Source organism: Vipera ursinii (assembly GCF_947247035.1).
Source record: "Vipera ursinii genome assembly, chromosome: 3".
Lineage (NCBI taxonomy): Eukaryota > Metazoa > Chordata > Lepidosauria > Squamata > Viperidae > Vipera > Vipera ursinii.
The window spans coordinates 1410655-1437102 of record NC_139516.1 but is presented as its reverse complement, the minus strand read 5'-3'; the positions used below and the strand labels follow the sequence as shown (position 1 = coordinate 1437102).

Below are 26448 nucleotides of genomic sequence, written 5' to 3'. Positions count from 1 at the left end.
AATATACATATTTGTTCTTGTTCAACTCCCCTGTGTTGCAAGTCGGCACCCGCCCACCCACCTTCCTAGAGAAGGAAATATTTGGGGAGATATTAAAAAAAAGACAGAGTATTATATTTCCCCAAAGGAATAATGGAGAAAAAAATCTTTTTTTTATTGAAAAGTTTTACTATACATTTTTTTTAACAAAGCAAAACCCCTCCCCACCCCCTCCCCTCTCCCCAACCCTCCCCAACACCTCCCTCCCTTCCCCCTCCCCCCTCCCCGACTTCCCAGAGCTCAATACAGGGTATAAAAATACAAACAATCGTAATCTACCTTATGCAAACAACAATAAACTATTAAATCTATCGCACTTTAACTCTTATAAACTAACTACAAGCAATATAAATATAAATATAAATCAATACTTATTCAAATGCTAGGTGAAACTTTTTAGTCCCATATTTAGGCAGAAAGTGAGCAGGCCGGCTCTGTTGAAATGCAGGTTTGATAATCCTATTCAGGATTGGGCCACCTATTCGTAAGCAAAATGCCTTCAGCCACAGCCCCAGAGAAGGTTTGAGCTGATGGGATTAGAAAAACAAAGACACCCCCCCAAGGACAGGAACATGGGATGATAGGATTAACCCGCCACCATTAGAAGCTCAGGTCAAAGTACGTGGCATAGGAAGAGGGAGAACTTCAACTGCAAAGCCCAAAGAAAGCCTTGGTGGAGCAGTGGGCTAATGCCTCCTTAAGTAACACCAGCTGCCTGCCATTAGTGCAGGTTCGAGTCCCACCAGGCTCAAGGTTGACTCAGCCTTCCATCCTTCCCAGGTAGGTAAAATGAGGACCCAGATTGTTGGGGGCAATAAGCTGACTTTGTAATAATGCCGCTTGGGGTGTGTGTGTGAAAGCCCTAATAAGCAGGCATATACAGAGAATGAAGGCTACTGCTAAGCTTGTAAGCCGCCCTGAGTCTTCGGAGAAGGGCGGGATATAAATGGAATTAAAATAAATAAATAAATAAATAAATAAATAAATAAATAAATAAATAAATAAACAAACCTATCCCAACTCCATTTTGTCAGCTGTCCCAGAACCCCAATGCTGTTGGTTCTGTTTAACAGTAAACGGAGCCTTCTTTCCAAACAGCCTCCATTTTATTTATTCCTGGCTTGGACTGGACCTGACGATTTTTTTTCCGCCCCCCCAAACACGTTTATCTCTGTTTGGAACTGACCCCCTGTTTGCTTTTCAGTCCCCCCCCCTGTTCTCTGGGGCTGGAGGGAGGGTCTGTGAAGGCCCCCCCTCTAAGTTAATCCCAGCAATAAGAGCCCTGAGGATCGCCTTAATGGCTGAACCAGTGTATTTCTCTGCTTCTTCTAACGATCTGGAGTGATTACAGTTCTCCTTCTGAAGGAAGCAAGTTCAGCTAAACTATAGTGACACGGCATTGTTTTTCCCTCCTTGACACATAAAAATCAATTGCTCATCTGGGACACGAGTCTTTGAACTCTCCTTGTCTTCTTCTGACACGTGGTCGCTTCTTGTTCTTCTTTTAAGCATTGGGGCTGGGTCCCTCCCAGATAAAAGAGAATATAAGTGCCCCTCTTCTTTCCCCCCCCCCATGCTAATTATGTGTGAATGTTTATAGAATCGCTTCTTGAAATTCAGGCATCATAAATATCCATATTCTGTATTTCTGTCCGATATGGTATTTGTACAGGTCAGGGTAATCCATTGGAGAAAGTATGTACAGTATTAATATAAATAATATATGATGGCCGATTTGTAGAGTTTTCCAAAGTCTTTTGTCTTTATTTTTTGCCAGTTTTTCAGTTTGAAATGCCATCCCGGCTCTAATGGAAGCTGCAGTTGGGCCTTCTGAAAACAAATGAGAACTGAATTGATTATTATTGCAACAATTTATATGCCTGAAGGGAATATAGACAGGGAATGCAATTGTGAAAAATCGTTCGGCAGTTTCCCTGGTTTCCTTACCAGGCGGATTCCTCGTGAAACTGACCGGTCTCCTTTTCAGATCATCCAAACGGGCTGCCGTTGTTGTAGCTTTGGACCGGCAGCATGGACTCAGGGGCGCATTTTCACCAAAACGGACCTCCCCTGTCAATCTGTAGAGTTTCTTTAACAGCACAACTTTGGAAAAGTCACAGTTTTATTGTATAATAAAATTATACAATTGCCAAAATTATACAATTGCCCCCAGCAGATTGTTGGGGGCAATAAGCTGACTTTGTAATAATGCCGCTTGGGGGGGGCGAAAGCCCTAATAAGCAGGCAGATACATAGAATGAAGGCTACTGCTAAGCACATTGGTTTGTGCTTTAAAAATTGTAAGCCACCCTGAGTCTTCGGAGAAGGGTGGGATATAAATGGGATTAAAATAAAATAAAATAAATGAATAAATAAAATAAATAATGCAGCCGCGAAGATGAAGGAATTTTAATAATTGCTTCTTCGCAATTTGCTGAGATGAATTAAAGAGAGAGAGGAAAAAAACACATCTCTGCCACAAAATTCATCAGTTTCAGAATCTGAAGGATCCTCCCGGAATATATTTTTTTAAGAGTTTCAAAAGAAACTGCAGTATCTAATCGAAGACTTTAGTGTAACCAAATATTTGTAGCTAAGGATTGAATTGTGGGAGCGTCTCTGCTGCTCTCTGAGCTGGGTTGTTTCCTTGCAGACGTTTCATGACCCAACTAGGGAACCTCATCAGCGCTAGAAGGGAGAGGAGGAGGAGGAGGAAGAGGAGGAGGAGAAGGAGGAAGAAGAGGAGGAGGAGGAAGAGGAGGAGGAGGACTGTGGGGTCCTGGTGCTCTCTGAGCTGGGTTGTTTCCTTGCAGACGTTTCATGACCCAACTAGGGAACCTCATCAGTGCTAGAAGGGAGTAGGGGTTGCAGAGAGGAGGAGGAGGAGGAGGAAGATGACTGTGGGGTCCTTGATGCCCTCTGAACTGGTTGATTTTTTTACAGACGATTCATGACCCAACTAGGGCACAGCATCAGTGCTGGAAGGGAGGGGGCTTTGCAAACTAGCCTTGATGGTCGTCCTCCCTAGCTGGGCCGTGAAACGTCTGCAAGGCAAACAAGCCAAGTCAGAGCGCGCCAAGGACTCCACTAGAACGCTGACCATCAGGATTGTCGGTTGCCCTCCTCGTCCCCCAGCAAAGTCCAGGAGGGAATTCTCCGCCACCCCCCCCCCCCCGCCTCCCTCTCCCACTTTTCAACTCGGGTGCGGAAATGGTTCAGAGGAGACAAGCCTAAGCAGCGCCTCTGGCTGCCGGGCCCTCATGAGGACATCAAGAGGGTTCGCACATGTTGGCGTGGGCTAAGCCCGCGGTGTACACCAGGCAGGGTGCTTTACAGACCGTGTTTTACGACTTGCCGTGTTAAGCAAACCTGGGTTCCAGTTTATTGGGCAGGTCAGGCAAATCACCACGGGTTGTCTTGGCAGTTTCTGAAACAACCCCCTCTCTCTCAAGGTTTGCGGTGCTAGCCAGGAGCCCTTTTGTGAGACTGCGGTGTTTGTAGCTGCTCAGTGGGGTCTTGGGCTACCCCCTCCCCACCCTGGCAGCCTTTTCTACAGAGCTTTTCTACAAACCTCCCCTCTTCGCAGCCGAAGGCAGACTTCTTAAATCTAACTAATGTTCTTATAACCGCGTTCCGATCCATTTCTTCACCCACAGCCTGGAGTTAAATGCTTGCGAAGCCTATATGTCATTTGCATTTCAAGGGGAGAAAAAAAAACACACCAAGCTGGTTAAAGATTTAGCCGGCATTGTGTGTCTGTGTGGGGGGGTAACTTTTTGGTTCTGTGGACTGGCGGTGGTGGCTTTGACGGTTGATGGGGGTTGTGGTGGAGTCATGGTTTCGCTGCGCACGCTAGATCCCACGAAGTGCAAATGAATCTTCGTGCGCCCGCCTGCCACAGTCCGAATCTCGGGGACCCCTGCTATAAAGGGCAGCCCGACCGGCAGCCCCTCCTCGGGGAAGAGGATGGGGGAGGGGGAGGCCACCTTGCCTCTTTTGTGACTCGTGGACTTCAACTCCCAGAATTCCTGAGTCAAGTCCAGGAGTCATAAAAGAGCCAAGGTGGCCTGGCTACGCCTGGGGTGGGGGATTCCTGCCCTCTGGCCATTAATGGTGCTTCTCCGATGCAAATGGCTGCAGCTTTTGCCTGGGATGTTCCGTCCCTTCTTTCTCTGCCCTCCTTGGGTCAAAGTCCAGAAGACAGCGGAGGTCACTCGCCCCATTTCTCTGCCCGTCACCCCCCCCACATACACACACACTGTGGTTCCCCTCTGTTCAGCCCTTTGCCCCGGCCCTGGGCTGCAAGGGGTGGGCCTGGGGGGAGGTCGTCTTTCCTTGCAGGCCTTTCCTGATTCAAGTAGGGAAAATTCTTCGTGCTAAGATGTTACCTAGCTGGGTCGTGAAACGTCTGCAAGGAAACCACCAAGCTGAGAGAGAACCAAGGATCCCATCCTCCTCCCTCCCTCCCTCCCTCTCTGTCTGCAAACCCATTCCCTCTAGCACTGATGATGTTACCTAGCTGGGCCATGAAAGGTCTGCAAGAAAACTAGCAAGCTGTGAGAGAATCAAGGATCCCACAGTCCTCCTCCTCCCTTCTAGCACTGACGACATTCCCTAGTTGGGTCATGAAACGTCTGCAAGGAAACCACCAGGCTCAGAAAGCACCAGACCCCACAGTCCTCCTCCTCCTCTCAAACTCAGCTCCCTTCTAGTGCTGATGATGTTCCCTAGTTGGGTCATGAAACATCTGCAAGAAAACAGCCCAGCTCAGAGAGGACCCCGCGGTCCTCCTCTTCCTCCTCCTCCTCCTTGTATGGTTGATGTAAGGAGGCTTCCTGCTAGATTTGCAAACCCTTCTAGCCCTCCTGATGTCACCCAGTTGGGTCATGAAACATCTGCAAGAAGACCACCAAGCTCAGAGAGCACCAAGGACCCCACAGTCCTCCTCCTCATCTTCCTCCCCCTAATCTTCCTCCTCCTCGCAAACCCAACTCCCTTGTAACACTGATGATGTTACCTAGTCTGGATCATGAAACATCTGCAAGAAAACCACCCAGCTCAGAGAGCACCAAGGACCCCACAGTCGCTCTCCTCCTCCTCCTCCTCCACTCTGCAAACCCCACTCCCTTCTGGCACTGATGAGGTTCCCTAGTTGGGTCATGAAACGTCTGCAAGAAAACCGCCAAGCTCAGAGAGCACCAAGGACCCCACAGTCCTCCTCCTCATCTTCCTCCCCCTCATCTTCCTCCTCCTCGCAAACCCAACTCCCTTGTAACACTGATGATGTTACCTAGTTTGGTTAATGAAACGTCTGCCAGAAAACAACCAGGTTCAGAGAGCACCAAGGACCCCACAATCTCCCCCCCCTCCTCCTCCTCCTCCTCCTCCTCCTCCTCCTCCTCCTCCTCCCTCCTAGCGCTGATGATGTTCCCCAGCTGGGTCATGAAACGTCTGCAAGGAAACCACCTGGCACGGAGAGCGTACGGTTCATTCCCGAGCTACAAAGACTCTCTTCTATTGGTGCTTTTTAAACTTCTAATCCCGAGGGAAAGCATCCATTTTTCTCCTTTCGTTCTTTCTTTTGGATTGTTTTTTTTCTTTTGGACAGGGTGCTTTGGCTGTTATTGATTGCCGTCTCCTTTAATTCTAAGTATCTCTGATATAATTTGCATGTGGCACGGAAGACATTATAAAACGTAATACCCCGCCGTATTTCATCCCACTCATTATTTTTTTTCCCCCAGCCGTTTGCACGGACAAGGAAAATTGATTTTCCTCATAATTTTTTCCTGCCCGCTTTGCAAATGAAACGCGGCTGCAGGGAGGGGAGTTGTGCAGAACCTGGGGGGGGGGAGTTTGCATTTGTTCAGGCATCTTTCGAATCTCTCCGGCCCCAGCTTGGTCCTAACCTAGGAGGCGGGGGGGGGGGGGCGAGCTTCCTTTCTTAAGAGCTGCCTCCGTCTGGGCTTCCTCGCCTTGGAGTTCCTCTTAAAGCTTCTCTCTTGGGAATGGATGGTCTGTTGCTGTGCATCTGGCTCTGTGGATGCTCACTGGGATTTGGTGTCTCCGCAGGACCCGGCTTGGAGTGGTTGATGGACGCGGCTGTAAGGAGGCCTCTCCTGCTAGATTGGCAGCCCCTTCTAGCCCTCCTGATGCTGCTTAGTTGGGTCCTGGAATGTCTGCATGATAACAGCCCAGCTCAGACAGCACCCTCCCCCTCCCCCTCCTCCCTGCAGACCCCCACTATCTTTCAGCACTGATGATGTCACCCAGTTGGGTCATGAAACATCTGCAAGAAGACCACCCAGCTCAGAGAGCACCCAGGACCCCACAGTCCTTCTCATCTTCCTCCCCCTCATCTTCCTCTCACACTCAGCTCCCTTCTAGCACTGGTGATGTTCCCTAGTTGGGTCATGAAACGTCTGCAAGAAAAGAACCCAGCTCAGAGAGCACCAGGGACCCCACCGTCCTCCTCTTTTTATCTTCCTCCTCCCGCTCCTCCTCCTCCCCGCCCCACTTCTGCAAGCCCCCCTCCCTTCTAGCATGGATGACTTTACCTAGTTGGGCCATGAAACGTCTGCAAGAAAACCACCCAGCTCAGAGAGCATCAAGGACCCCACAGTTGTCCTCTTCCTCCTCCTCTTCCTCCCTCTACCCCTTTCTCTCCCTTCCCCCACCTCTGCAACCCCCCCCTTCTAGCAATGATGACTACTTGGGTCATGAAACGTCTGCAAGAAAACCATCAAGCTCAGAGAGGACCAGGGACCCCACAGTCCTCCTCCTCCTCCTCCTCCTCCTCCTCCTCCTCCTCCTCCTCCTCCTCCTCCTCCTCCCTTCTAGCCCTGATGATGTTGCCTAGTTGGGTCATGAAACGTCTGCAAGAAAACCACCCAGCTCAGAGAACATCACGAAGCCCACAGTTCTCCTCCTCCTCCTCCTCTTCCTCCATTCTAGCACTGATGATGTTCCCTAGTTGGGTCATGAAACGTCTGCAAGGGAACCGCCCAGCTCAGAGAGGACCAGGGACCCCACAGTCCTCCTCTTTCTCCTCTTTCTCCTTCTCCTCCTCTTCCTCCTCCTCCTCCCCCCTCTTCCTCCTCCTCCCTTCTAGCACTGATGTTCCCTAATTGGGTCATGAAACGTCTTCAAGAAAACCACCCAACTCAGAGCCCACCAAGGACCCCACAATCATCCTCTTCCTCCCCCCTTCTAGCCCTGATGATGTTCCCTACTTGGGTCATGAAACGTCTGCAAGAAAACCACCCAACTCAGAGAGCATCAGGACCCCACAATCCTCCTCCTCCTCCTCTCCTTTTCCTTGTTCTCTCTGCAACCCCCCCTCCCTTCTAGCACTGATGATGTTCCCTTGTTGGGTAATGAAACATCTGCAAGGAAACAACCAAGGTCCGAGAACACCAAAGACCCCACAGTCCTCCTCCTCCTCGTCCTCCTCCTCCTCTGTTTCCATGTCCTCTCTGCAAGCCCTCCCTTCCTCTAGCACTGATGATGTTACCTACTGGGATCATGAAACATCTGCAAGGAAACAACCAAGGTCAGAGAGCACCAAGGACCCCGCAGTCATCGTCCTCCTCCTCCTCCTCTCCACAAACCCCACGTCCTTCTAGCATCGATGATAGTTGGATCCTGAAATGTTTGCATGAAAACAGCCATGCTCAGAGCGCACCAAGGACCCCCGCAGTCCTCCTCCTCCTCCTCCTCCCCACACACCCCTCCCTTCTAGCCCTGATGATGTTCCCTAGTTGGGCAACCCTAACCCTTTTACACGAAAGCATCCAAGCCGAGCACCAAAGGCCCCAAAGTTCAGCCTGGAGCTACAAATATTCTCCTGTGCCGGTAATTGCTTTTCCTTCCCGGTTCTCCTGGATCGCCTCTCTCAGAACGTCTCATCTCTGCTCTGCTTTCACCCAACAGCCCTCTTCCCTCTGCGCCAGGCTTGGCTCTGGACGGGCTGGGCATTCAGCCCTGAGCATTGATCGGAAGAGGAAGGGGGGCGGCAGGGGGGGGGGGAAGAAGCTGCTGTCTGGAGTAGCAGCAGCGAACAGACCAACAATGCCTGCCACCCCCCGGGCTGTCCGGAGGGGGTGAGAATCCCTAAACTTTGCAAGGCCCAAAGAAGGCCCTGCAGGTGGGCCGAGCCAAGGGTCAAAGGCTGTAGCTACCTTGACTGGAAATGCTGGCCTGGCCTTCCTAGGCCTCTTCTCTGTGACAGGTGGGACTGAGGGGGATCCAGTCTGAGGTCAGTCAGAATAGAGATGGAAGGGACCTCGGAGGTCAACCAGTCCAACCCCCTGCTCAGACAGGAAACCCTGTACCGTTTCCAACAGGTGAACGTCCAGCCTCTTCTTGAAAACCTCCAGGGATGGAGCGCCCACAGTTTCTGGAGGCAGCTTCTGTTCCACTGGTTGATTGTTCCCCTATGATCAGCAAATTCCTCCTTAGTTCCAGGTTGATGAGCTTCCATCCGTTGCTTCTTGTCCTGCCTTCGGGCGCTTTGGAGGATAGCTTGACTCCCTCTTCTTTGGGACAGCCCCTGAGATACTGGAACTCTTCTATCCTGTCCCCCCTCGTCCTTCTCTTCATTAAAGTAGACAGACCCAGTTCCCGCAGCCGTTCGTTCTTCTCTTGATAGGTTTTAGCCTATCCAATCTCTTCCCCTCGCCTCGCAGCTTGGTGTCTTCTAAAACGTCAGCTTCTCCTGGCCCTGGTGCTGGACCCTGGACCCCTCACCTCTCTTTTTTAAGGCTATCAAATGGGTGACTCTCTAGCCCTCTGAGAATCAAACCTTTTCCCCTTTGTTTGGCCTGAACCGGGGAAACATCTCCTTCTCGAATAAAGATTTGTAGCTCAGGGCTGAAATAAGGGGTCCTTGGGGGTCTCTGAGCTGGGCGCTTTTCTTGCAGTCCTTTCATGACCCAACTAGGGAACGTCATCAGGGCTAGAAGGGGGGAGGAAGAGGATGATTGTGGGGTCCTTGGGGGTCTCTGAGCTGGGCGTTTTTCTTGCAGTCCTTTCATGACCCAACTAGGGAACATCATCAATGCTAGATGTGGGGAGGAAGAGGATGATTGTGGGGTCCTTGGTGGGCTCTGAGCTGGGTGGTTTTATTGCAGACGTTTCATGGCCCAACTAGGGAACGTCATCAGGGCTAGAAGGGGGGAGGAAGAGGACTGTGGGGTCCCTGGTGCTCTCTGAGCTTGATGGTTTTCTTGCAGACGTTTCATGACCCAAGTAGTCAACATTGCTAGAAGGGGGGGGGGGGTTGCAGAGGTGGGGGGAGGGAAAGAAAGAGGGAGGAAGAGGAGGAGGAAGAGGACAACTGTGGGGTCCTTGGTGGGCTCTGAGCTGGGTGGTTTTCTTGCAGTCCTTTCATGGCCCAACTAGGGAACATCATCAGTGCTAGAAGTGGGGAGGAAGAGGATGATTGTGGGGTCCTTGGTGGGCTCTGAGCTGGGTGGTTTTATTGCAGTCGTTTCATGGCCCAACTAGGGAACATCATCAGTGCTAGAAGTGGGGAGGAGGAGGGCTGTGGGGTCCCTGGTGCTCTCTGAGCTTGATGGTTTTCTTGCAGACGTTTCATGACCCAAGTAGTCATCATTGCTAGAAGGGGGGGTTGCAGAGCTGGGGGAAGGGAGAGAAAGGGGTAGAGGGAGGAAGAGGAGGAGGAAGAGGACAACTGTGGGGTCCTTGATGCCCTCTGAGCTGGGTGGTTTTCTTGCAGACGTTTCATGGCGCAACTAGGTAAAGTTATCCATGCTAGAAGGGAGGGGGGCTTGCAGAAGTGGGGCAGGGAGGAGGAGGAGTGGGAGGAGGAAGATAAAAAGAGGAAGACTGTGGGGTCCCTGGTGTTCCCTGAGCTGGGTTCTTTTCTTGTAGACGTTTCATGACCCAACTAGGGAACATCACCAGTGCTAGAAGGGAGTGGGGTGTGTGGAGAGGATTGTGGGGCCCTTGGTGCTCTCTCAGCTTTGATGTTTTCTTGCAGACGTGCCCAAACAAGGGCGCATCCTCAGTGCACCCACCCAGTTCGGGGAATGGAACCTGTGCAAGAAAACAGTCAAGTTCGGAGACCCCCCCTCATCTTCCTCTTTTCACCCCGAATATTCTTTGAGTTTCCGGCGCTGCCCGTCCCTTCTGGAAAGGAATCTCCTGGCTTGCCTCTTACCAAGGATTGCCCCCTCCCCTCCTGTGTCTGCAAAAACGCCCTCCCCCCCCCTTGCGAGGGCTGATGAACTTCCCAGCCAACAGGCCAGCCAGCATCTTAATTTCCTATTTCCGAAATTGCACCAGCCGGTGTGGATTTCTCCTTTCCGGAGATCCTCTGCAGGTCCGGGGCTGAGCGGAGGAGCAGGAGGGGGCCGCCTTCACCCAGGGGATCCCCGAAGCTTCAAAGGGTCCCTCGGAGAGATCAGGTCCCGCTTGCGACTCGGCGGTGCTGCTTCCCCACACCTTCCAAATTGGTAGCTAATAAGTGGCTCCCTTTGACGGCTCGAAATCCGCCTGCTGGCGTGCAGAAGGCCGCTTTTTCTGCGCTTCCCCCCCCCCCCCCCGCAGCGCACGGCTTCCCGGCCTATCCTAGTCGCTGGGTTTATTCGCTTCTGCGGCCTCTTTTTTAAATAAGATTAAGCCGGGCGCGTTAATTCCTGCCCAAGTTACTACTTTTGCTGCGCTCCTCCCAGTTGCAGCCCCGCTGAGTTGTGCTGATGAGCCCGGAGTTTACCCGAGCTTGCAGCTCATTTAAATCGGGGTTTAAAAAAAAAAAAAAAGATTGTGCTGCAAGGAGCTGCACCAAAGGGCCGTTTTGGAGGCGGGGAGCCACGCAAGGGAGGCACTCCGGTGAAGGAGCCCCCCCCAGTTTTTAATTTGTTTATGGCACCGTTTGTAGGGCACCTCTCTGCCCCGAGTGGATGCACAGCGTGGCCGCTAAGCGCATCGCCACCGGAGCAGGCGCTTCAGATAATATCCAGGAGGCAGGCTGGGATGCAGAAAGCCAAGCCAAGCTAGCGGTCCTCATGGGGTCCAGCAGGGAGGGGCCGGGGTGTCCTCCGTGGGGATGGCTGGGTGGGGGCCACGAAGGGCTGCCCACAAAGCCCAAGAGAAAGGGCTAGAGCAGGGGTAGGCAACCTCGGCTCTTTTATGACTCCTGGACTTCAACTCCCAGAATTCCTGAGCCAGCATGGCTGGCTCAGGAATTCTGGGAGTTGAAGTCCAGGAGTCATAAAAGAGCCGAGGTTGCCTACCCCTGGGCTAGAGAGTTGGTTCTCTTCAGAACCACCTTTTCGATCCACACCTGTCCCACCCCTCACCTGACGTGACCCCCCCCATGCCGGCCCAGGAATTCTGGGAGTTGAAGTGCACCCCTCGTAAAAGAGCCGAGGTTCCCCACCCCTGACCTAGAAGGAGCCTCGCCAAGGGGGCATCCGTCTGGTCCAGCGTCCTTGGAGGCTTAAGGGGCATCCCAGGCGTGGCCAGGGCCCCCCCTCCCCCCCGCTCGCCTGGGCCCAGCGATGCCCAGGATGCTCCTTCCGTGGTCAGCTCGGCGCCAGGAGGCCCATTGCTCTCAGTGGGAGAGTGGGGCTGCCCCCTTGGCAGGTCAGGAGGGGGGGCAGAGAGAGGGAGGGAAGGAAGGAAATTGAGGAAGGAAGGAAGGAAACAGATGGATGGGTGGGTGGAAGGTCGGAGGGAGGGAGGGAACAGATGGACGGAAGGAAGGAAGGAAAAAAGAGAAGGAATAGAATAGATGGGAGGGAGGGAGGGAGGGAGGGAACAGACGGAAAGCAGGCAGGCAGGAAAGGAACAGATGGACAGAAGGAAGGAAGGAAAAAGGGAAGGAAGGAAGGAAGGAAGGAAGGAAGGGAGGAAGGAAGGAAGGAAGGAAGGAAGGAAGGGATATTAAGACCTCTGGGGGCTTCCCTGGTGTTCAGCTGCAGATGGACAGTGGGGGGGGCAGCCTCAGGGCTCCCAGGCGGATCTCTCTGCTCATCGGCCCCAAAGAGGCTCTTCTCCCGGCCTGGGGGTGGGTGGGGGGGTCTCCCAGCTGAGGTCCAGGCTGGCTGCAGCTGCCCATAAAGGCATCGGGGGGGGGGTTCCTTTAATTGAGCCACGCTTCTGGCGAGATGGGCTCCTCTGGGCTCCGTGGCTTTGTGTCTGACGGCACTCCGTGTGTCGTCCCCCCCCCTTCCCGGCCAGCCCTCCATCACAGCTGTTGCCTCCCTGCCTTTCTGATTAAAAAGGGAGGAAGGGAAGCCGAGGCAGCCGCCGCAGGTGTGCCTGGCCCAGAGGAGCCGTCAGAAGCAAACCTTTACGGCCATTTTGTAACTTCTCTAAGTGGCCATTTGATTTTGATTTTGATTTTATTATATTTGTATACCGCCCTTTGAAGCCTGCAAAAGACTTTTCTCTCTGCTTGGGGGGGGGGAGACATTCTTTTTGTTGGGATTCAGGCTTTTCTGACATCCCACCCACTTTTGCTAGCCAACCCCCCCCCCCGCTTCCCTCCATGGAGGAGAGCCTGGATGCTCTGTGTGTGTGTGAGAGAGAGAGAGAGAGAGAGAGAGAGAGAGAGAGAGCGGCCTGCCCTGGGAAGGAAAAGTGGGGGAAGCAGCTGAAGGAAAGGTAGGAGACGCGGAGAGTAGGGGGAGCCCCCTCCCCCCTGGGGTGACCCCCCTGGCTCTCTCCTGGCTAGGCTGCCGAAGCGCTCGAGGCTCTCCTCCTCCGCAGGGGAGATGGCGGAGCTTTCCTGGCAGGCCTCAGGCAGCCTGGGAGGAAGGGAGGAAGGAGGAAAAGAAATAGGAGAAAGGGAAAGGGGGAGGGAGGGAGGAAAGAAAAGAAAGAGTTGGAAGGAAGGAAAAGAGGAAGGGAAAGGAAAGGAGGGAGGAAGGAAGGAAAAGGAAGGGAGGAAAAGAGGGAAGAGAAAGGGAGGGAGGGAGGAAGAAAAAAAACGGAAGGGACAGTGGGGGGAAGGAAGCAAAAGAAGGAATGAAAGAAGAGAGAGAGAACGGGGGGGGGGGATTCCCGTGGGGGACCCATTGCAGGCGTCTCTTTCCCCATCTCTGAGGGGGGGGCAGAGTCCAGCCTCCACCTGGCACAGAGGGGCAGGGAGCCCCTGGACCTCCCCCCACTGACCCTCCCTCCCCCCCCCCACGGGGCAACTGGGCCGAATCCGGCCTGCCTCCCTCCCTCCTCCCTCTTGCTGCAGGGATTGTGTTGGAGGCCCCGGCTGGGCCCCCAGGGCCGCTTTTACTTTGCCCCCCCCCCGAGAGACGAGGGCCGGGAGTGGGTGTGTGTGTGGGGGGGGGTCTGGCCTTCCTCTGCCGACCGCTTGAACCTTTTCCCTTCTCGCAGCCCAACAGGGGCACCAAGCGGACGCGGGAAGACGAGGAGGAGGAGCAGCTGAAGGGGCGGCCCAAGCCGGCCGGCTCCCGGGAGCGTGGTGGCCGTTACCGGGAGGAAGACCCCTCCCCGCCCGCCGAGGAGTCCGAGGAGGAGAAGAAGAAGCTGCAGCACATCTTGGAAAGAGGAGAGGAGGAGGAGGAGGAGGTGGGTGAGGGTCTCGTCCTGCTCCCCCCGCCCGTGCTTGGCTCTCCCTCCCCTCCCCTCCCCTGCTCCCTCCCGGGGCCAGGCAGATCCCCCCCCCCAAAGGCGGCGCCCTCTCCGATTGGGCAGGAGAGGGTGAGAGTCACATGACGGGGCTCCCCGGCCTTGGCCGCTTTACGACTCCCAGAATTCCCCAGCCAGTCCTGCGGCCGAGGTTGGGGACCCCCTGTAAAAGAACAGGGACTCCTAAGGCTGGAAGGGACCTTGGAGGTCTTCTAGTCCAGCCCCCTGCCCAGAGGGGGAGTCCTTAGACCAGGGGTGCTCACACGTGGCCGCTTTAAGACTCCCAGAATTCCCCAGCCAGCCAGTCTTAAAGTGGCCACGTTTGAGGACCCCTGCCTTAGACCATCCCAAGTCAAGCTTAGCTCGCCATCTTCTTTGAGAAAGGACACCTTGAGGTCACGTATACTATCCGGTGTTCACACAGACGCGGAAAAAGAAGCATTCCCCATCAGGGCTACTTTCCCAAGGTGACAATTCACCACATTCCGGGGTGTGTGTGTGTGTTGAAAAACCAGCAACATTTATTTATTGGTTGGGTTTATTATTTATTAAACAAATGTATGCAGCCACCCAACTCACACATAACTGACTTTCAGGCAGCTTCCCCATTTTTTAAAAAAAAAATCCATTATTTAGTTGAAAACCCATTACAACACCCCCCCCCCCAATCGCACCTCTTCCCTGTGGGAGCAACAACACAAAGTTGGCAGCAACAACAACACAGTTGAACGAATTTTGCAATGTTTTTCGACACAGCCTTAAAAACTCCCCTTGTTAATTCTCTCATTCCGCTCGCTTCCTGTGTTCTTCCTGCAAAAGGGCCCCACTATTTTCACAGGTAGTCCCCAACTCGCAAGAGTTCATTTAGTGACCGAAGTTATTTTTCACACTTAACGACCATTGCAGCATCCCCATGGTCATAGGATCAGAATTCGGACGCTTGGCAACTGACTCATACTTATGACGGTTGCAGTGTCCTGGGGGCATCACGTGATCCCCTTTGGTTTCTCAGGTAAGCCCACTCCCCACCAATAAAGATAGAATATTTGCAGTTCAGAGATGAAATGGGGTGTGTGTGTTTCCTTGGTGCTCTCCCACCAATTGTTATGTGACACAGCAGCGGGGGGGGGGGAAATGGAGTGGAGAAACGGGAGACCCTCCCTCGCCAGAACTCCAGTGTTGGGGTGGTCCTGATCCAAGATGGCGGCCAGCCCCGCCTTTAGCAGAAAGACGGTTCCGATGCCGTGAAGCTGCTTTCCTTGAAGGGCGACTGTTCAAACTTGGGTTTGTGGGTGCCAGTGGAAGCCGTGACCACGTCCTTAAACGAGGCTGTGTTTGGCCAGGAGGAACCTCTGGATGAAAGCTCCGTGAAGAAGATGATCCTCACCTTTGAGAAAAGATCTTATAAGAACCAGGAACTCCGGATCAAATTCCCAGACAATCCAGAGAAGTAAGTCGGGTTGGGGTTGACCTGTTTCCTCAGGCGCCGCTCTCCTTTCCGGAAGGCCCTGGTGCTGGGAAGGGAGATGGCGGTGGCTCTTCACTCCCTCCGAGAGGAGGTTGACGTTCTCAAGAACAAGGCCAACGTTGACTCTAGAAGAGTAGGAGATGGCCAGGCTGAGCCCGAGGGTGGAGGGGTCAAGCACGTCATGAGTCTGGAGTCCCTTCAGACCACCCCAAGTGATCTAAGTCCAGCTCACCTCAGATTCCATCGACTCTTATCTGCCTTTCGTTTGCCTTGACCCGTTAGTAGATCAGATTCTTGTAGGGAACTGTCGGCATGCAATAAATCTCGTATTCGTCTGAACAGCTTTGCTTCCTGAGTTCTTGGGGCCCGACCGGAATGGTTCCTCACGAAAAGAAGTTTGGAACGAGATGGTCCCAGCACTCTGAACTTCTTTCATCTTTTGAGCCTCGCAACCTTATTCATACTTGAGTTGCAACATACGGGCGATCCCCGGCTTACGACCATTTGTTCAGTGACCATTCAAAGCTACAGTGGCACTGAAAAAGTGACCCACGACCGTTTTTCACACTTAATGACCGTTGCAGCATCCCCCTAAGGTCACATTCAGACACAGGCCACTGACTCGTATTTATGAAGGTAGCTGCGTCCCTGGATTCCCTTTTGCATCCTTCTGATAAGCGAAGTGAGTGGGGGAGCCAGATTCACAACGGCCATGTTGCTAACTTAATAATTACTTAACGGTGGCAAGAAAGGCCATAAAACGGGATAAAACTTAATTGTCTCGTTTAGCAATGGAAATTTGGGGGTCCATTGCGGTTGTAGGTTGAGCACTGCTGGTACTAAAGATCCAGAACAGGCGCTCTCTCTCTCTCTCTCTCTTTCCCTGTCTGTCTATCTCTCACACACAGTAGTCCCACACACCCTCCCTCCGTCTGCAGACCTTGAGGGAGAGTCACCCCTCGCTTCCTGAGGGAGCCATATTCTCCTGGCCCTCCTGCTTTTGAACTTGGCGTGCTCCCGTCTGCTTTGTTCTCTGGGTGGTGAAAGAAGGAGAGAAAGAGAGAAAGAAAGAAAGAGAAAGAGAGACAGAGAAAGAAAGAGACAGGAGAGAAACAAAGAAAAAACAGAAAGAAATAAAGAGTCAGGGAGAAACAAAGAAAGACAAAGAGAAAGGGAGAAACAAAGAAAAAGAGGGAGAAACAAAAAGACACAGAAAGAAATAAAGAGAAAGAGGGAGAGAAAGAGAAACAGAGAGAGAGAGAAGAAAAAGAAGGAAAGAAAAAGAAAACAAGAAACAGCAAAAAGAAAAAGAAAGAAAGAGGCAAAGAGAGAGAGAGAGAGCGCATTCCTTGGAATAATTCAATAGTCGAGCCAAATCTCAGATTCCCTGTAGCTTTTTCTAGATTTTTAGTACAGGTTGTCCTTGACCACAACTAAGCCCAGAATTTCCATTGTTGTGGTTTTCCAAGTGTCCTCAAGGACTCTAAAAGGAGGCAAAGGACCGGCTGTCTGCAAGGAGTATAAATCCTTCCCTTCCCCACCATCTAGTCAGAACCTGAAGAAGCTTCTGGGATGAGAAGTGAAACATCTTCAAGGAAATGTCTGTGGAGCTTCTTAGTCCTCCAGTTCCTGGTTGTCCCAAAGGTGCTTTTTCAGGAGGCAACTGGACTTTCTTGTTTTTCTTTGAAGACGTTTCGCTTCTCATCCAAGAAGCTTCTTCAGGTTCTGACTGGATGGTGAGGAAATGGAAGGATTTATACTCCTTGCAGACAGCTGGTCGTTTGCATTCTTTTAGAGAGTCCTTGAGGCCACTTGGACACAGCTAAACCCCCAAATGGCCTCAACGACTCTCTAAAAGGATGCAAACGGCCAGCTCTCTGCAAGGAGTATAAATTCTTCCATTCCCCACCATTCACTCAGAACCTGAAGAAGCTTCTGGGATGAGAAGCGAAACCTCTTCAAGGAAAAAAACAAAGAAAGTCCTGTTGCCTCCTGGAAAAGAAGCACCTTTGGGGAAAGTGGACTTCCTTGGTGTTTTCCTTGAAGACGTTTCACTTCTCATCCAGGAAGCTTCTTCAGTTCTACCTTCGAACTTCTTGGGCGAGAAGCAAAACGTCTTCAAGGAGTAAAACCCAAGAAAGTCCAGTTGCCTTTTGGGAAAGCATCTTCCTAGATCTCTTGGATCCTGCTGACGTTTGCTCCTCTGTCCATAGATTCATGGAATCCGAGCTGGATCTCAACGACATCCTTCAAGAGATGCATGTCGTTGCCACCATGCCGGACCTCTACCATCTCCTGGTGGAACTCAACGCCGTCCACTCCCTCCTTGGGCTGCTGGGACACGACAACACCGATATCCTTCTCACTTCGTTTGTGTCACACTTGCGTTCCTTGGGGCTTGGCAACCGGAAGAAGGTCTTGGGCTGAGTGGGGTGTGGACTGCCTGTCTCCAAAGGAAGCTCCAGAGCAGGGGTCCTCAAACTTGGCCCTTTGATGACTTGGGGACTTCAACTCCCAGAATTCCTCAGCCAGGCACATTGGCTGAGGAATTCTGGGAGTTGAAGTCCACTCCACCTAAAGTCTATATCAAGGGTCTTCCAACTTGGCCCTTTTATGACTTCTGGACTTCAACTCCCAGAATTCCTCAGCCAGGCACGCTGACGGGAATTCTGGGAGTTGAAGTCTACAAGTCATTAAAGGGCCATGTTTGAAGATCCAGAGGTTAATCTTGGGAGAAACTGAGTGCAGACACCCCCCCCCCGGTAGATGCCCAGGTGGCCGGATGTGGAATGCAATTCAAACTGCTGATGGGCCGATCGGGTGGGAGGTGAAGGAGGCAGGCTGGCTGAGAGACCCTTCCCCTTCCATTTGTTAGCCCGTTTTGGAAAGTTTGGTCTCCTTCTGTAAATTAGAACTGATTTTTTTTGTTGTTATCACTGCCCGTCTAGTACAGGAATGTCCAAACTTGGCAACTTTAAGGCTGGTGGACTTCAAGTCCACCAGTCTTAAAATAGCCAAAATTGGACAGGTTGAAGTCCCCAAGTTGTAAAGATGCCAAGGTTAGACACCCTTACCCTATACCAACGGTCTTCAAACTTGGCCCTTTTATGACTTGTGGACTTCAGCTCCCAGAATTCCTGAGTCAACGTGCCTGGCTGAGGAATTCTGGGAGTTGAAGTCCAGAAGTCATAAAATGGCCAGGTTTGAAGGCCCCTGCCCTATACTATTCTGGACAAATGGTTGTCCAGTCTCTTCTTGAAAACCTCCAGTGATGCAGCACCTACAGCTTCTGGAGGCAAGTTGTTCCCCTGGTTAATTGTCCTCACTGTCATGAAATTTCTCCTTAGTTCTAGGTTGCTTCCCTTGGGTAACAGAATCACAGAGTTGGAAGGGGCCTTGGAGGTCTTCTAGTCCAGCCCCCTGCTCAAGCATGAGACCCTGTAACATTTTAGCCAAATGGCTGTCCAGTCTCTTCTTGAACACCTCCAGTGTTGGAACACCCACAACCTCTGGAGGCAAGTTGTTCTCCTGGTTAATTGTCCTCACTGTCAGGAAATTTCTCCTTAGTTCTAGGTTTGGTAAATATGATGAAATGTGATGACGGCATGCTGGCTGGGGAATTCTGGGAGTTGAAACCCACAAGTTGCTAAAGTTTGGACACCCCCGCTCTATCAGGATAGCAGGCCAGATTTTTTTCCTGGACCTTATTCCCCAGCGCTTATTAAGGCAGCCTCTATCTGCCATGTTAGCGAGCAGCTGGGAGTCCCGTCTGCCTGTTATCTTGAGTTAAACTAGAGTTGCGGTGGAACAAACAGAAAAGGCTTTGTGAAAATTGCCTGCAGGTCTGCCGTGGACGTTTAACAAATCTACCCAACGCCATCCTTCGGATGTCAGCCTGTTGCTTTTCCCAGTTACTGATAAGAAACAGTTGAAAAAAAACTCTGTTTAGAAATGTTATCTCGGCCAGGAGGGAATGCAGGGTAGATGAGAAGGCAGAGTTAAAAAAAGAAAAAGAAGATTTAAGAACAAGGTCTCAAGTGTCTCAAGAGGAAAGAAAAAGGAATTTTTCTCTTCGGTTTGGCTTCCTTGCTACGTGATATCCCCAAAGTGCTTTTCTCCTGACAGTTGATTTTTCTTGAAGACATTTCGCTGCTCATCCAAGAAGCTCCTTCCATTCTAACCAACATCTTCAAGAAAAATCAAATAAAGTCCAGTCGCCGTTTGGACAAAAGCACCTTTGGGACAAACACTGCTACACGGTGGATGTTTTCGGTACGCCGAGCAGTGCGTGCTCACTTGTGTTTGTGAAAGTGCCTGGGCGTGCTGTCGACACTCATTGCATTTGAGGCAGTCAAGCTACGAGCAGCTGGCAAGGAAACGTAGCTTACTCCGCTCTATTGCGTTCCCCATAGCTACCTCTGGTTGCAAAAGCTGGACCGTGAGAAGGCAAGGCAGGAAGAACGTGGACTCATTTGAGCTGCGGTGCTGGAGAAGGCGTATTCCTCAGACAGCAAGAGGGACGAACAAGCAAGTCCCGGACGGCAAAACACCAGACATGTCACTGGAAGGCAAAATCACGAAACTGCATCTCACTTACTCGGGCCGTGTCACGCGGGGGAATTTACTGTAGGAAGCAATTCACGTTTGGAAGACTCGGCCGTTAATTTGGCTGTGCCGACAAAACTCGGTTGTGATACCTTCCATGGCTACTGTGCATTATAAATTGTACGTTGAATAGAATAGAGAAGAGAAGAGAATAATAACAGAATAGAATAGAATAGAATAGAATAGAATAGAATAGAATAGAATAGAATAGAATAGAATAGAAGAATAGAATAGAATAGAATAGAATAGAATAGAATAGAATAGAATAGAATAGAATAGAATAATATGGAATGGAATAGGATAGAGATAGGATAATAATAAAATAGAACAATAACAGAATAGAATAGAATAATAATAGAATAGAACAGAATAGAATAGAATTACAGAATAGAATAGAATAGAAGAATAGAATAGAATAGAATAGAATAGAATAGAATAGAATAGAATAGAATAATATGGAATGGAATAGGATAGAGATAGGATAATAATAAAATAGAACAATAACAGAATAGAATAGAATAATAATAGAATAGAACAGAATAGAATAGAATTACAGAATAGAATAGAATAGAAGAATAGAATAGAATAGAATAGAATAGAATAGAATAGAATAGAGTAGAAAATATGGAATAGGATAGGATAGGATAATAATAGAATAGAACAATAACAAATAGAATAGAATAATACAATAGAACAGAATAGAATAGAAAATATGGAATGGAATAAGATAGGATAATAATAGAATAGAACAATAACAGAATAGAATAGAATAATAATAGAATAGAATAGAATTACAGAATAGAATAGAATAGAAAATGGATAGGATAGGATAATAATAGAATAGAACAATAACAAATAGAATAGAATAATAATAGAAAAGAATAGAATAATAACAGAATAGAATAGAATAATAACAGAACAGAACAACAACAGAATAGAATAGAACAGAACAGAACAGAATAGAATAGAGCTGGAAGGGACCTTGGAGGTCTTCTAGTCCAGCCCCCTCCTCAAGCAGGAGAACCTATAGGATTTCAGACAAGTGACTCTTCGGTCTCTTCTAAAAACCTCCAGGGATGGAGCCCCACAACATCTGGAGGCAAGCTGTTCCACTAGTTAATTGTCCTCACTGTCAGGAAGTTTCTCCTTAATTCTAGGTTGCTTCTTCTCTCCTTGATGAGTTTCCATCTGTTGCTTCTTGTCCTGCCTTCTGCTGCTCTGGAGAATAATTTCACACCACAAGTCAGAAGTCCATAAGTCATGAAGGGGCCAAAGTTTCTCCCATACTGTCTGAGGAATTCTGGGAGTTGAAATCCAGAAGGGCCAAATTTGAATGCCCCTGCGTTAGAGGAAAGGGGGATGGGGAGGTGTTGCTTTACAATGGGTTAGATGGAGAAGCGAAACCGCTACGATTCCGCTGAAGACTGTGAGAGCCTGAAACCCTTCCAAGGACACCACAGCAGGTGCTGAGAGGAAGCAGACGGTTCCCATAACAAAGTGAAATTGTTTACATGGACTACATGATAGGGTGGGGGTTTGGCTGGAGAAATTATGATTTAATTCTGTGAACTCGTGTCTGGGAACCTCAGAGTTAGTTTTGCTTCAACATTATTATGCCGTGTATTCAGTAAACAGAAAAATAAGAAATAGGGGAGACATGATAGCAGGATTCTAGTATTTGAGGGGCTGCCACAAGGAAGAGGGGGTCACGTTATTCACCAAAGCCCCAGAGGGCAGGGCGAGAAATAACGGTTAGAAACTGATCAAAGAGAGAAGCAACCTGGAATTAAGGAGAAGCTTCCTGACAGTGAGGACAATTAACCAGTGGAACAGCTTGCCACCAGAAGTCATGGGCGCTCCATCACTGGAGGTTTTTAAGAAGAGACTGGACAATCATCTGTCTGAGACGGTATAGGTTCTCCTGCTTAAGCAGGGGGCTGGACTAGAAGACCTCCAAGGTCCCCTCCAGCTCTATTCTATTCTAACCTGGACTTTCATTTGGATTCTCAAGCTGGAGGCTGACACAAGCAAGTATGGAATGCATAACACCAGACGTGTGGACTGGAAAGGCAAAATCACAAAACTGCATGTTGCTTATTTTGACCATGTCATGTGGAGGAATTTCTTGGAGAAAGCGATTATGTTGGGAAGACTTAGCAGTAAAAGGAAACCGGGCTGTCAAAGAACACAGTGGCTGGACGCCCCCAGAGTCGACACCAGCCAGTGCATAGAAGTCCACAAGTCATGAAAGGGCCAAAGTTTCCCCCATGTGGCTGAGGAATTCTGGGAGTTGAAGTCCACGAGTCACGAAGGGGCCATAGTTCCCTCATGCTGCCTCATGTTCTAGGACGGGTAGGCAACCTCGGCTCTTTTATGACTCGTGGACTTCAACTCCCAGAATTCCTGAGCCAGCCATGCTGAGGGGAAAGGGAGAGGTTTCCAAGCTGAGCCATGCTGGCTGAGGAATTCTGGGAGTTGAAGTCCACAAGGCATAGAACATAGAAGTCCTGGCATAGAACAACTCAAATCGGAAGCTATGGAGAGAAGGGGCCCATGGAATCAGCAAGAGTCGAACCCGACTGAATGGATAATATCACACCACCACCATCATCATCATCATCAAGCTGAAGCCAACTGGGCCTCCATTTCGGAGAGAGAGGTGCCTGCCTTTGTGGATTTGAGCTTCAACGAAGCAGTGCTGATTTCTGCAAAACCTCCCCCTTCACTTTTATAAAAAAGCAGCAGCAGCAGACCCAAAGTAAATTTATCTAGAAATATTTCCTCTGCGTAAGCAGCTCTGTGGCCTTGACAGTTCTTTTCCCCGAGGTTTTTCTGAAGGCTTCGGCAGCCTCAGCACCGTCTCATTTGTTAAAAGGTTGACTTGCATGGGCCAGTCAGGCGAAGGGGCATAAATGATGGAGGTCTTGCTGGTGACAGCCGTGAAGAAGACAAAATACGGCCGGTTCTGTCCCCTACAGACGTGAGAAGCCGAGTCCGGGACGATAATAAACGTTGACCGTAGTACCACTTGATAAGGCCACACTTGGAATGCTGCATCCAGCTTTGGTCACCACAATATAAAAAAGATCTTGAGACTCTGGAAAGAGGGCAGAGAAGAGCAATTAAGATGATCCGAGGCCTGGAGACTAAAACATACGAAGAACGGCTGCGGGATTTGGGAATGGCCAGTCTATAGAGAAAAGGAGGACTAGGGTGGACATGATAGCAACGTTCCAGTATTTGAGGGGCTGCCACAAAGAAGAGGAGATCAAGGCATTCTCCAAAGCACCTGAAGGCAGGACAAGAAACAATGGATGGAAACTCACGAAGGAGAGAAGCAACCTGGAACTAAGGAGAAACTTCCTGACAGTGAGGACAATTAACCAGTGGAACAGCTTGCCTCCAGAAGTTGTGGGTGCTTCATCCCTGGAGGCTTTTAAGAAGAGACTGGACAGCCACTTGTCTGAAATGGTATACGCCGGTTTCCTGCTGGAGCAGGGGGCTGGACTAGAAGACCTCCAAGGTCCCTTCAAACTATTCTATTCTAAGCTTCAGGATTTGGGGGTGTCTAGTTTAATGAAAGAAGGACTTGGGTACGGGACATGATAGCAGTGTGCCAGTATTTGGGGGGCTGCCACAAAGAAGAGGAGTTCAAGGCATTTTCCAAAGCGCCTGAAGGCAGGACAAGAAGCAATGGATGGAAGCTAATTCAGGAGAGAAGCGACCTGGAGTGAGAACAGTGAGAACAGTTAATCAGTGGAACAACTTCCTTCCAGAAGCTGTGGGTGCTCCAACACTGGAGGCTTTTCAAAAGAGACTGGACAACCATTTGTCTGAAAGGATATAAGGCCTTCTGCTTGACCAGGGGGTTAGACTAGAGGACCTCCAAGGTCCCTTCCAGCTCTGTCACTTTGGGCTTGTCAGGCTTTTTGTGGCTCCCTCCTGTTTTTGCTGCTGGGCTCATTCTGCATCAAAGTGGAATCTGGGCTGGCCTTGCAGTCCTGGGGGAAGGAGCCTTTGCAGGAAGTTGCCAAAATATTAGGAGGCAAAACATGAAGCTCTGGCACAGAGCTTGCGCAAAGGCCCCCCTCCGGAGCGGCGTGCAAGGGAGACGGCTGTGACGCAGCCAGAGGAGGTCTCCTTCCCTCGGGAGCTGTGCCTGGGATTTGGAGAAGGAAAAGGCCTGAAGGGAATGCAAAGCAGCTCCTGTTTGATTAAAGGTAATACCCCGACAGCACACAGTGGATAAAATCTCTGTAAGCAAAGTTAGTGGGCTGGCAGGCTCCTCTGCGGAAGGTGAAAGAAGATGCAAGCAAAAGATAATGCACCAATAATAGTTTCAATTAGCAAGGGCTGAGAACTTGAGCCCATCCATCAGCATCCATGTCTAGTTTAAGGAAGAGAAGGACCAGGGGGTGACACGATAGCAGTCTTCCAACATCTCAGGGGCTGCCCCAAAGAAGGGGGGGGGGTTCAAGCTATTCTCCAAAGCACCTGAAGGCAGGACAAGAAACAACGGATGGAAACTCACCAAGGAGAGAAGCAACCTGGAACTAAGGAGAAACTTCCTGGTGGTGAGGACAATCAGTGGAAAGGCTGGCTTCCAGATGTTGTGGAGGATTTTAAGCAGAAATTGGGCAGCATTTGTCTGAAATGGTACAGGGCTTCCTACTTGAGCATAGGGTTGGACTAGAAGACCTCCAAGGGCCCTTCCCACTCTATTATTCTGTACCCTGCATAAAACACCAGACGGCTACTGCAAAGATAATGAATGGATCTGGAGACTAAATTCTACGAGGAATACTTGCAGGAACTGGGCATAGCTAGTCTAGATAAAAGATGGCCTAGGGGGGGTGACATAATGGCAATATTCCAGTATTTGAGGGGCTGCCACAAAGAAGGGGAGGGTCCACCTCTTCTCCAAAGCGCCCAAAGGCAGGAGAAGAAGCAACAGATGGAAACTAACCAAGGAGAGAAGCAACCTGGAACTAAGGAGGAATTTCCTGACAGTTAGGACAATCAACCAGTGGAACCACTTGCCTTCAGAAGTCGTGGGTGCTCCAACACTGGAGGCTTTTAAGGAGAGGTTGGACAGCCCTTTGTCCTGCTTGAGCAAGGGGATGGACTAGAAGACACCCCCCCCCCAAGGTCCCTTCCAACTCTGTTATTCTGTTGCCTGGATGTGCCTTGATAGCCAAGAATCCAATCTGGGCCAGTCCCTGGGAGCAGAGGTCCGTGGGACCAAGCCTGGACCGGAAACGAGAGATGACGAGAGATCAGTCACAACAACAGAGCTGGAAGGGAGCTTGGAGGTCTTCTACTCCAGAGGTCCCCAACCTTTTGGGCACCAGGGACCGGTTCCATGAGGAAATGGTGATCCACAGGCCAGAGAGTAGGTGGTTCTGTGTGCTGCCTGCATCCTACGGATGGGGCTTTGCTCGTTTGTGTGGACCGGTTGCTGGCACGCTGCAGCCCACTACCAGTCCACGGACTGGAGTTTGGGGACCCCTGTTCTAGTCCAGCCCCCTGCTCAAGCAGGAAAGCCTAGACCACGACGGACAAGGGGCTGCCCAGTTTTTCCCCCCAAAAAACTCCAGTGATGGAGCAGCCACCGCTTCTGACTCCCGATGAACAGCCCTCCTTCTCTTGTCCTACTTTATCTTTCCAAGCTGAGTGGAGAGCAGCATTTCTGTTTGATCTGAAACCTGCTGTCTACCAGGAAATTTATTCTGTTCCCTCCCTTCGGGCTACAGTTTGAAACGCCAAGGATAAACGGTGAGCGAACGATTGCTATTCAGGAAAAAAAAAACCTTGCATGTCTCACCATTGGCATATCAATTTACGGGGCATGCTTAAGAGTTTTGACATATAGCATCGAGATTCCCCGAGGACACATCTCTCCCTGGAGTCTTGAACCCGCCATTTTCATCTGTAAATCACTCTTGGAAGTAAGGAAAGGGGGGGGAACCCTTCGTTTTCCCTTTGTTCCTAAAATTCAGTTCAAAACCGCACACCACAGGCAAGAAAGAGGATCAAAAGATGAGGGAAGCGAGTTCAGGTGAGCAGCGTGTTTGCACAAGGACATCCCGGATGCGTTTGGACATCAAAGCTTGTCAGACAGGTCCTTGGCAGGTCTTCTGAACCCTTGGCGATGAAGAACAAACTGGGTTGTTGATGTTGGGGGCCTGAGGTGTCTTTAAAGCAGAGGCCCCCAACCTTTTGGGCACCAGGGACCGGTTTCGTGGACAGAGGTTTTTTCCGAAGACCGGAGGGCGCGTGGTTTTGTGTGCTGCATGCATCCCGTGGATGGGGCTTGTTTGTGCGGACTGGTTGCTGGCATGCCGTGGCCCAGGGGTTGGGGACCCCTAAAGAAGAGAAGAGAAGAGAATAACAATAGAATAGAATAGAACAGAACAGAATAACAATGGAATAGAACAGAATAACGATAGAATAGAATAGAATAGAATAGAATAGAATAGAATAGAATAGAATAGAATAGAATAGAATAGAATAGTAGAGTGATGTAATGTAATAGAATAGAATAGATTTATACTAGAATAGAATAGAATAGATTTAGAATAGAACAGAATAAAAATAGAATAGAATAGATAATAGAATAGAATATAGAATAATGTAATAGAATAGAATTAACAGATTGTAGAATAGGATAAGAGTAGAATAGAACAGAATAACAAATATAATAGAATAACAATAACAAT

The 26448-nt window shown here is 50.2% G+C and overlaps 2 protein-coding genes across 3 annotated transcripts in view; both read left to right on the top strand.

Moving 5' to 3' along the window:
• CTNNBL1 (catenin beta like 1) overlaps window positions 1-26448 on the top strand; it is a 90916-nt gene that overhangs the window by 2671 nt on the left and 61797 nt on the right. Inside the window, exons 2-4 of one of the 2 annotated variants that reach the window (XM_083360868.1) lie at window positions 13402-13596; window positions 15003-15106; window positions 17338-17479. In XM_083360868.1, the coding sequence (XP_083216994.1) occupies window positions 13402-13596; window positions 15003-15106; window positions 17338-17479 (441 nt within the window). Of the gene's footprint in view, window positions 1-13401; window positions 13597-14999; window positions 15107-17337; window positions 17480-26448 lie in introns of both variants that reach the window. The other variant, XM_083360867.1, reaches the window with a different exon arrangement.
• LOC310639353 (kunitz/BPTI-like toxin) overlaps window positions 1-26448 on the top strand; it is a 210302-nt gene that overhangs the window by 137136 nt on the left and 46718 nt on the right. The window lies entirely within an intron of this gene.